Genomic DNA, 11863 nt, shown 5'->3' on the forward strand with positions numbered 1-11863 from the left:
ATCTTTTCAGGCATATATGGCCATTAGAAGTTAATCTACTGTACTTTTTTACAGTAAAAATTTAGAAAATAAAAATGTTTAAGTTTCCACGTATCAATGAAAAGAGCATTTAAACATTTACATATTTCTATTAAATAAATTCAATGTAACAGATGTATTAAGTGACAAGTATTTGTAAGCCATCATGTAGTACTTCTGAAAACATGACACATGACACACATGCATACATGACACAGTTCACACTCTCCACGAGGTTATGATTTTATGAGTACAAGGGGCATAAGAGACACATTTTAATGACTTTAATAAAATGTGAGTTAAGCCACAGAGGAGAGTGACATTTTAAGAGAGTTGAATGCCTGCTTAGGTCTGTCCCTTGCGAACTGCCACCCAAATGACTATAAAGGGATTTTTTTAAAGGCAAATAAAGAAGTGAGGATTGAGTCCAGACCCCACCGCCTACCCTTTACCAGGGTGGAGTTTGTAAAGTGCTTGGGGCACCTTAAGGCGTTCTACAACCTGCTGTGGTTCCAGATGGGGGCAGCAGGTAAGTGATGCTGAAGATGGCCCAGGACTCGCTGACCAGCAGCTGGAAAATTGGCTGCAAGTATCTGAATCCAACCAGTCTCAGTTTCTAGGGGCTGGATGGGGAAATGTGTCATGCAGTACACATATGATATTTGCTTCTTGGTGCTCTGTACATTGTTGAAGATGATATGGCCATCCGTGTGTGTGTGTGTGGGGGGGGAAGGTCCCAATGTTACACAACTGTTACATTCAAATTTTTGATCCAGACTGGTGCTTCATGGAGGGCAAAGGAGGAGGATTGACACGTGCTTTGTCTTAAGTTTAGAATCCTGGCTGAGAAATAATGAACAGTGACATTTGCTGGAAGATGAGCTTTGGGGTGGCAGAGTTTTGGGAATAGGACATGATCTTTCAACAGGAGTGGCCAAGTACTGTCACTATGTTGCTGGGCTGGTGGGAATTGGCATTTGTGGGCTGTTCTTGGCTTCACGATTAGAAGACTCTGGTTGGTGAAGACACAAAGCTTGCCAACTCTATGGGACAGTTTCTGCAGAGAAAAACATTATTCGTGATTATCTGGAAGAACAGCAAGATGGAAGAGAACTTCGGCTTTGAGAAGTGTGGAGCAAGTATGTTAAAAAGTTAGGTGATTTCACTAAAACAGAGAACATTGACCTGACTGTCCAGTGCCCAAATGAACTACTAACCCATGTGTTACACCACGTGGCAGATGCCATCCCCTACCTTTCAAGACTTAGAAACCAAAGTATCTTCAAATGCTGTGCCATCCCCAGGTAATGGTCACTGCCACTTTGGCTGCCTGTCATAGCAATCAACAGGTTTCCAAAGGGGTCCTAGCAGGAATGCTGGCAATGGCTGCCACCACTGCACCAGCTGCCCAAGCTGCAATGGACCAGCACACGGGAGAGATTTGTCATTGAATCCCCAACTCAGTCCCTTCTCTAGTAAAACAAGGCAACCCTGTCCTCTGATAAAATGTGCCAATTGTCAACTGATCTCTAGAAGCTACTGTTCTCCCATTTATATCTCACTTTGCATGCTTCTGGCTGCCCTCAGCGGATAGTATCTGTGCATCTGATCCCAGGTCCCAGAAGAAGCCAAGTTTATCATGAGATGGATAGTATCTGCGCATGCGATCCCAGGTCCCAGAAGACCATGTTCAGACTGAAGTCTTGATCTGAAATTTGTCTGGAAGCCAAGTTTATCGTGAGATTTACCTTTTCTTCCAGGATGGATATTGGCTTCTTTGTGGTCCCCTGTTTTCTTTTTATTATTTATTTCTTTACTTTAGATTTCCTTCTGTTTCCATTCCTAAAAGAACATGGTTGTTTAGCCCCTTACGAAACTAAAAGGAGGAGAATGTGAAAGTGAAAAAGGATACAGTATACTCATCAGCTTGCAACTTCTGAGCTGTGGTTACTTTTGCTCATTAGCTGTGGCTGATGGCAGGACAGTCACGGCTGCAGTTTAAGTAAGACAGTTGCAATGAGGCTGTCATGGGATTTTATTTCATGTGTGTCTTCAGTAGGATGATATATTTAAAACAATTTCACTTATATGTATAATTCATATAGCACGCAATCCAGTAAATAGTTCAATCATATTAAGAAGAGCTGTACAATCGTCACCTGTGATAGTCCGGGTTGCCTAGAGTAACAAATTCATATACACTGATATGTGTATAAGAAAGCACTTTATATAAAGAGTAATTATACATTAAGAAAACATCCCGCTTTCCCATAGCACCGACGAGATGGCGGAGGTGGAGCAGAAGAAGAAGCGAACTTTCCGGAAGTTCAACTATCGCGGCGTGGATCTGGGACAGCTGCTGGGCATGTCCTACGAGCAGCTGATGCAGCTGTACAGCGCTCGGCAGCGGCGTCGCCTGAGCCACGGCCTGTGGAGGAAGCAGCTCCGCAAAGCCACGAAGGAGGCCCCGCCCATGGAGAAGCCGGAGGTGGTGAAGACACACCTTCGCGACATGATCATTCTCCCGGAGATGGTGGGCAGTATGGTGGGCGTGTACAACGGGAAGACCTTCAACCAGGTGGAGATGAAGCCGGAGATGATTGGCCACTATCTGGGCGAGTTCTCCATCACTTACAAGCCTGTCAAGCACTGCCGGCCAGGCATCAGGACCACTCACTCATCGCGTTTCATCCCCCTCAAGTAGTCCTTCAGCCAATAAAAGGCTCCCTTCTCCTGAAAAAAAAAAAAAGAAAGAAAAGAAAAGAAAACATCCCAGCCCAGTCCAGATCAAGTCCATAAGTCTGATATTAGACCATATGTGCGATCCCAATCTATGAAGTTCTCTTCAGACTCATGCAACACACGCAATGATGCCGAATGCAGGAGGATCACGGGCCAGTGGGTGGAAAGTCTTGTGGATCTAGTAGCGGTGGAAGCCTGTCACTGCTGGCGTGGGTCTCCAAGTGGCTCCTCCAGCTCCAGGACTCTGGCTCTGTCACTGTGTCCCCATGTGGCTTGTCAACAGGAAGGTCTAACAGGGAGACAAGCAGAAAGTGTCTGTCTGGACTACAGTGAGCTATTTATATCTGTAGCCCCTCCAAATGAGGTCATCAAGCTGCAACCTGATTGACAGGCTAGACTCCACCCCTTTATAAGTTGTCAGGATATTATGTAACTGCCACATCTCCACAATCAATTTTAGAACATTTTCCTCTTTCTTATATTCATTGTTATTAGCTACCCATTTCTCCCCAACTTCCCTGTCATACCTGCAAAGAATTATAATCTTTAACGCATTTAATTTGGCAGAACTTGTGAATTTCCTACTGGATAATGAGGTACATTCTCTGTTTGATTCCTACCTTTCCTCATCGCTTTGTTCCTCTTTATTGGCTCGAATGTCGTCTATAGGAAGGCTGTAGTGGCAATATATCCATGTTTCTAAGAATGCTGACTGTTTGCCACACATGAAGGCTAACAAGGCAATACTGGGCGTTCTGGTGTAATATTCTCTTTTGAAGGGGGGGTTAGCTTTCAGAGAGAAGCCACAGATTGTCCTTGAACCCATTTGAGAAGACAGCTCCCAGTAAAGGCTGAACTTTTTGCAAAGATTTTTGTAATAAAAAATTTTGATTACTAAAAAATTAACAGACAAACAAAAAGGTAAATAAAGGCACAAAGAATAGGAGAGGAGAAAACAGGAGGAAAATATTGGAAGCTGGAAAGCAGCTGGACTAATGGCAACTGACTTAGCAGAACCCCAGGGAAAGTGACATCTAAAGTCTAGAGTAGGGCAAAAATCAAGTGAATTATATTTCAGAACCTGCAAATGCCCCAGGACGTGGGGAACAAGAAGGACCTCTGAAAGGATAGGCAAACAGATGGCTGATGGAAAGTCTGTTTAAAATACCCTAGTCTTATCCCTATCCCTATCCCTACCCCTACCCCTACCCCCGCAGAATATTCCTGAAGCTCTGTTCTTGGGAGAAGGTGAAGCAGAGGGATCAGAGCCAAGGCACAAGTATATTTGATCTGTTAGATCTCCATCATATATACTGAGGAATGGGATTACTGGATTGTAAGACAGGTTTTATTTCTAGTTTTCCATGGTGATTGTATCATTTTACAATCCTACCAGCAGTAGCTGGGATTCCAATCTCCCTTTGTCCCCACCAGCATGTGTTGCCTTCTTTTACCAAAGCGATTGTGGGTTGTTGTTTTTAAATCAGTGTCCTTTTAGCAGGGTTAAATGGTATATCACGACAATTTTAAAAATCATTTTATTGGGGCTCATACAACTCTTATCACAATCCATACATACTATCATTACAGTTTTTATTTGCATCTCTCTAATGGTTAATGAGGTTGGGTTAGGCCAGATTGTCTAGAAAAACAAGTCCAGCGATACTCATATACGTATAAGAAAGAGCTTTACAGCATGAAATATTTCTATATCAAGAAGATATGGCAGCCCAGTCCAGTGCTAGTCTACAAGTCCCTCTTGAGACTCAGCTAGCAGCAGGCAAGTGACATAGAAAAGTGAACCAGGACGCAGGATGATTGAAAACTGCTGGGTGCATCCAGGGTTGGTGGGAAAATGGCAGACACTGGTAGCACTCAGGGTCAGGTGGGCCAAATGGCCCACCCCTAGAGCCAGGCAGATTTCTAGCAGGCACAAAGGTGGATGGGCAGAGGGAGAGTCTCTCACTCTTATACAAAGAGCCACACGCCCAAGGAAGAGTCACCAGGCAACCACTTGATTGACGCGTTTGACTTCACTCCTGGCCATGAGTGTCTAGTTGACATAGGGACTGGTCTCTCCTGAGCGTATGTCCACAGTATGTAAGGTGAAGTCTTGCCATCCTAACCTCTAAGAGCACACTGACCGTACGTCTTTCAAGACAGAGTCGTTTGTCCTTTTAGCAGTCCACGTTACTTTCAGTGTTTTTCTCCAGCACTACAATTCAAACACACTTATTCTTCTCCACCTCTCCTTCTTGTGGCGTGACTGTCACATGCATCTGAGGCGATGGGAAAGACCAGGGCATGGGCAGGCGCACTTTAGTCCTCCAAGTAACATCCTTGCTTTTCAATACTCTGAAGAGGTCATGGGCAGCAGATTTACCGAAATGTAACTCGGCTTTTGATCTATTGATTGCTGCCTCCATGTCATGGATTGTGGATCCAAGCAAGACAAAATCCTTCACAACTTCAAACTTTTCTCCATTTATCATGATTTAATGATCAAATTTACTGCAACTCTTAGCTATTGGTCCAGTTGGGAGGGCTTTGGTCTTCTGTCATTGAGTTGTAATCCACACCGAAGGCTGCAATCTTTGACTTTCCTCCTCACTTTCAGCAAGCACGGCTGTGCTATCGGCATGTTGCAGGTGTTAGCACGCCTTTCTGCAATCCCTAATGCCGCATTCTTCTTCATATAATGTAGCTTCTCTGATGATTTGCTCAGCAGACAGATTGAAGAAGTGTGGGAAGAGAATGCAACCCTGATGCACACACCCTGATTTTAACACATGCGGTCGTCCCTTGTTTTGTTTCCACAACTGCCTTTTCATCCATGTATGAGTTTCTCATGAACCCTATGAAGCGTTCCGGAATTCCCATTCTTCTCAAGGCCAACCGTAGTTTACTATGGTCCACGTAATCCTATGCCTTTGCATACTCAATAAAACACAAACACCTCTCTGCTCGTCTCTGCTTTGAGCCATGATCCACCTGGTATCAGCAATGATATCCCTTGTTCCACGTTCCCTTCTTATCTGACCTGGACTTCTGTCAGCTCCCTGTCAATGGACTGCTGCAGCCATTTCTGCGCTGTGACCCTTCTCTTCTCTCTCTTTACTCTTAATTCCAACCCCACCTCCCCTCCCCAAGCCCTTCCCCTGGCCTCGGCATAGTCGCTCTAGACCTTTCCTTTGGTGTGACTGCCACTGTATTTCCCCGCCTTCCTTTAGAATCATGGTGTCCTAGAATAGTTCTCTCTACGGAATGACGAACTTTGCTGAGCACGCAGTCCTCCAATGTTGTCCATGGCCTGAGGTGTTTGACAGACTCATCGTTGATTTTTGAGGATGCATCGTATTCCGTGTGTGTGTGTGTGTGTGTGTGTGTGTGTGTGTGTGTGTGCGTTTGCTTATTCACTCCTCCCCAGACGGGATTTCTCACTGTTCCTCTTTCTGCCATCCACGGGCTTTCAATGGCTGTGCTTTCTTTGTAGTCTCTTCTTAGTCGGGAAGCTCAGCTGAAAACTGTTCACTTAGAGCAGTGGCTCTCAACCTTCCTCATGTTGCGACCCTTTTACGCAATCCCTCGGGTTGTGGTTGACCCTCCCCCCCATAAAATTATTTTTGTTGCTACTTCATAACTGTAATTTTACTACTGTTATGAATCAGGCGACCCCTGTGAAAAGGTCGTTCGACCCCCAAAGGGATCACGACCCACAGGTTGAGAACCGCTGACTTAGAGTGACTCTGTTGGTATTTGAAATGCCAGTGACATAGCTACCAGTGTCACACAAGTCACCACAGTAAGACAAACTGACAGAAAGTGGTGTAAAATAGAGGGGCAGCGGAAGAACAAAACAAACGGAAGGCCTTCGGAAAGATAGATTCCCACTGTGGCTATAGTGGGCTCCACCCACCATAAGCACCATTGTGAGGCTGGTGTGGGACCGGGACCATGACCAGGCAGCGCCTCGTCATTCTGTCACTCGATGGCACCTAAGAGGAATAGCACCAGCGACAGACATTGCTGCAACAAACATGGGTATGGCTGTGTCTGTTTGCCTTTCTTTCTTTAGGGGATATACCGAGTAGAGAGACTGCAGGATTATCAGGTACGTGCCTGTGTTTAAGGACGTGCCATACTGTTTTCCATAAAGGCTGCACAATTTGCAGTCTCATTAGCAATGTATGGAGCACTGCGATCTCTGCATAGTCTTGCCACCATTTATTATTTTCTGTTATTTTTTTTTGTTAGGAGTGTCAGTGTGGTGTGGTGTCTCATTGTTCTTTTAATTTGTATTTCTCTTTTGGGTAATGAACATGTGCATGTCTTCATGTGATTGTTGGTCACCTGGATGTCATCTTTAGTAAGTTGTATATTCATATCTTGTACCAATTTTTTGAGTGAATTATTTGTATTTTGCAGGGAGGCTTTCTACTTTTGTAAAGAGTTGCTGTCGCTTGACTGGAAAACATTTGTAAAGGCCAATAAACAGACCTGGAATTATTTATAAGCTTTTCTATTTTTGTCAGTGGCTTTCTTTTTGTTATTGTTATTTTGTGCTTGTACAATTCTTATCACAATCCACACATACATCCATGTGTCAAGCAAATTTGTACATTTGTTGCCATCATCATTCTCAAAACATTTGCCTTCTACCTGAGCCCTTAATTTCTGCTGCTCATTTGCCTTACCCTCCCCACTCCCCCTACCTCATGAACCCTTCATCGTTCATAAATTATTATTTTGTCATATGTTACACTGTCTGACATCTCCCCCCGCCTTCTTTTCTGCTGTCCCTCCCCCAGGGAGGAGGCTATACGTAGATTCTTATAATCAGTTCCCCCATTCTACCCTACATTCTCTCCACCCTCCAGGGATCGCCATTCTCACCACTGGTCCTGAAGGAGTCATCTGTCCTGGATTCCCCGTGTTTCCAGTTGCTATCTGTACCGATGTACATCCTCTGGTCTAGCCAGATTTGTAAGGTAGAATTGGGATCATGATAGTGGGGGGGAGGAAGCATATAAGAACTGGAGGAAAGTTATATATTTCATCGTTGCTACCCTGCACCCTGACTGGCTCATCTCCTCCCCACAACCCTTCAGTATGGGGTGTCCAGTTGGCTATCAATGGGCTTTGAGTCTCCACTCTGCACTCACCCACATTTTCAATGATATGATTTTTTGTTCCTTGATACTTGATCCCTTTGACAGCTCGTGGTCACACATTGCCTGGTTTTTCACTTATTAGTATCTCTGCATGTCTATCTAGATAAGATAGGAGGGATAAATAATTCGGAGATGGAAAGAATGGGACTTGATTCCAGGATGATTCCAGGATGATACAGAAGGGGTGGGGGGAGAAAGGAAGGGGAGGGGAAAACAACCAACAGACAAGGGAATAACAAGTGAACTAAAAATCAATGGAAGGAAGGTGGTAAGATGCCTAGTGGAGCTCAATCAAGGGCAATGTAGCAGCAAGGAATTACAAAACCCAAATGAAGGCTGAACATGATGGTGGGACAGGAGGGAAGTAAAAAGGAAATAGAGGAAAGAACCAGGAGACAAAGGACACTTTTAGAGGCCTAAATACATGCATGTGTGTGTGTGTGTATATATATATATATATATATATATATATATAATGAGAGGGGACTAGAACTACTAGAACTATGTACTCATATCTATATGTTAAGAATTAAGGTTGCATATGGACATTGGGCCTCAACTCAAGTACTCCCTTAACCTAAGAACACTTTGTCCTAACAATTCGGCATTCTGTGATGCTCACCTTCCTGACACATTTGCTGAAGACAAAATGGGTGCATAAGCAAATGTGGTGAAGAAAGCTGATGGTGCCTGGCTATCAAATGATATAGCATCTGGGGTCTTGATGATAAACAAATGGCCATCTAGCTGAGAAGAAACAAAGCCCACACGAAGAAGCCCACCAGCTTGTGTGATCATGTGGTGTCGATGGGATCAGGTATCAGGCATCTAAGACCCAGAATAAAACCATACCTAAGGTAAATGTGTGTGTGTGTGTGTGGGGGGGAAGCATGGAGTGGAGACCCAATGCCCATCTGTAGACAATTGGACATCCCCTCACAGACGGGTCACAGGGAAGAGATCAGCCAGTCAGGGTGCAGTATAGCACTGAAACACACAACTTTCCTCTAGTCCTTTGGTGCTTCCTTCACCCCACTATCATGACCTCAGTTCTACCTCACAAACAAGATTAGACCAGAACATGCACACTGCTACAGATAAAAGCCCGAAACGCAGTGAATCCAGAATAGATAAACCCCTCAGGGCCAACAAGGAGAGTAGAGATACCAGGAGGATTAGAGGAGGGTTGGGGAAGAACCCCTTCCCAGGGGGATGAATAATGGAAAAGTGGGTGAGGGTGATGGAGGACAATATAAGCTATGGAAAAAATAATCTATAACTTATCGAGGATTTGTAAGGGAGGGGGAACAATTGGGGAGCAGATATCAGGGGCTCAAGTGGGAAGAGAATCCTTTGAAAATTATGATGGCAGCATATGGGCAAATATGCTTGACACACTGGAGGAATGTATGGATTGTGCTAAGAGATGTAAGAGCCCCCAATAAAAGTATTTAAAACAAGAAAAAAAAAGAGTTGCAGCCTCAGAAACTCACAGGGACAGTGCTACCCTGTGGTATAGGGTCGCTTTGAGTTGGAATTGACTCGATGGCAATGAATTTGTTTCTTTTTGGTTTGGAGTTTTCTCTAGATTTTAACAATTAGCCCTTTATCTGGTATATCCACACCACCCCCAATCTGTGGGTTCTCTTTTCACTCCTTTGATGTACATGAATGCCATATTTTTAGAAGGTCACAGTCCTCTATAGTGTGGGTGCTTTTTAAGGATGTTTGACAGTGTATTTATGCCTTAAGTTTGTCTCTATTCTTTTCATAGATGAGTCTTATGTTTAGGTCTTTCACGCATCTTGAATCTGTTTTGTACATGGTATGTGGTATGCAGTATGAGTCTGTTTCATTCTTTTGCAGGCGGCTGTTTCAATTTTTCCAGCATCATTTGTTGAAAAGATTTTCTCTTCCCCACTTCTGGTGTTTTAATCATTTTTCAAAGATCAGATAACTATAGGTACTTGGTTGGACTTCTGTATTCTCTCTTCTAGTCCATGTCACTGGATTGCCATGGATTACAACAGAATATGTATCTTTTGTTGTACCAACTAAGCTGTTTTGATCACAGTGCCTTCCTGTACACATTTCAGAATGTCTTTTTTTGAAAGCATAATTGTGTTCTAGTTCCCTTTGTTTATCTTATTGCCTATCACAATAAATTCCTGCTTGTTTTGTTTGTTTCTAAGATATGTTGAGATGAAAAGTAAATTTAATGCGATTCTTGGACTTGAAGTTTTCCTTACATTTCTGTATAGAGGGCCACTGTGAATCAGAACCAACTGGACATCTCTGAAGAGCAAGCTTCAACTTCGGGTGGGGGGGTCTAAAAATTCTTATATTGAATTGGGTGAAAATTTACAGAGCAGACCACCAGGCTCGCATTCAACAATCCCTGTACATTTTGTTTCATCTCATTCATTACAGTCCCCTCAATGCACTATCACTTATCCCACTTTCCCCCTGTGTTTCCCATTTCCATTCTTCCTTTCCTAATCCTTCTGAATGTTGTTCTTGGGTCAATTTGCCCTTTAATCTTAAATGGTTATTTTCAAGTGTGAATAATGCCATAGTATTATGCTCACCGCTCACAGACCTCTCAGTTGTTTGCCTGCGGAGTTAATTTCCAGAACTGAAGAGTGGCTAAGGGCCATAGTCTTGGGTGTTCAACTTGGACACCTGTAAGACCAGTGGGGGGGGGGCCCTTATGTGAGTTTGAGTTTTGTTTCACAATTTTCTCCCACTTTATCCAGGATTTTCCAATGTGATCCCTTTCAGAGTAGCTGGTCGTAGCTGGGCATTATGTAGTTCTGCCAGTCTCAGGATGGTGGAGATTGATGTTTGCATGGTCCATTAGTCCACTGGACTAGTTCTCTTCACAAATCTTCAATTTTCTTAACTCTTCTTTACCCTAGAGAAGGAGAGACCAATAGTTGTACCTTAGATGACTGCTCAAACGCTTTTTTTTTAGGGCCCCAGTTGTTACTCACAAAGTAGAGCATAGAACATGATCTTTGTGAACTGTTATGCCAGTTGACCCTGGTGTCCCCCTGGGCCCAATGACTCATTCCCTCAAAGTGTTTAACGTTGTCTAAGATGTTTTCATAACCTTTCCCCCAGTATAGTCCACCACATTCATGCATATATTTGCAGCAAAGGTTAACACACATATATAAACATTCTGTTAAACCTTTATATATTTATGAATATACTTCCACTTTCCCTCCTACACCTGCTCACCTAGTTTGTCTATCCACATGTCTTAGATCACAGCTAGTGCAGAATTGTGCATATAGTAGTATTTAGCTGTTACCTTTGACTTTTGCAAACATCTCCCCACCCCCTGTGTCTTCTCCTGCCTGCATCATTTCCCCCCACCTCCCTCTTATTGTACATTGCCTTCTCCTTCACTCAAGTTAACACTTCACCCAAGTTAACACTGGGCCAGTGGCTACGCCTCCCTTCCTTACGGCCCCTGATAACCATTAAAGAAAATTGCTTCTTGACTTTTTACAATAGTGATCTCACACATTTCTTCTTTTTCAGACTAAATTTCATCCAACATAATGCCCCCTAGATTAATTTATAGTATAAAGTATTTCACCTACTCAATGTTATTTGTTAGCACTGTGTAGTATTTATTCCAAAGTTGTATTTCTGTACCCAAGTTTATTCAACTTCTTCTACTGGTGGTATTTCGATCATTTCCACCTTTTTGCTTTTGTGAATCGTGCTGTGATGAACACGCGTGTGCATCTCTTCGTGCTGTAGTCCTTTTTCCCAGGCCATCCATACCTAGAAGAGGGAGGGCTGGGTCAGCTGGGACTTTTGCTCCCACCTTTTTGAGGAAGCAGCAGACGGCTTTCCATAGCGGATGCATCCTTTTGCAATCTCATCAGCATATATGGGGTTTCTGTTTTTAGAACTTT

At 43.5% G+C, this 11863-nt stretch overlaps 1 protein-coding gene and 1 pseudogene across 1 annotated transcript; both read left to right on the forward strand.

Annotated features, from left to right (window-relative positions):
• Nucleotides 1-480: 480 nt before the first annotated feature.
• LOC142452385 (squalene synthase pseudogene) lies at nucleotides 481-1612 on the forward strand (annotated as a pseudogene).
• Nucleotides 1613-2298: 686 nt separating this feature from the next.
• Nucleotides 2299-2722, forward strand: LOC142452785 (small ribosomal subunit protein uS19-like). Its single transcript, XM_075553999.1, has one exon. The coding sequence runs from the start codon at nucleotides 2303-2305 to the stop codon at nucleotides 2720-2722; it is 420 nt and encodes a 139-aa protein (XP_075410114.1). The 5' UTR covers nucleotides 2299-2302.
• Nucleotides 2723-11863: the final 9141 nt, after the last annotated feature.

Source organism: Tenrec ecaudatus, chromosome 7 (assembly GCF_050624435.1).
Source record: "Tenrec ecaudatus isolate mTenEca1 chromosome 7, mTenEca1.hap1, whole genome shotgun sequence".
NCBI classification, from domain to species: domain Eukaryota; kingdom Metazoa; phylum Chordata; class Mammalia; order Afrosoricida; family Tenrecidae; genus Tenrec; species Tenrec ecaudatus.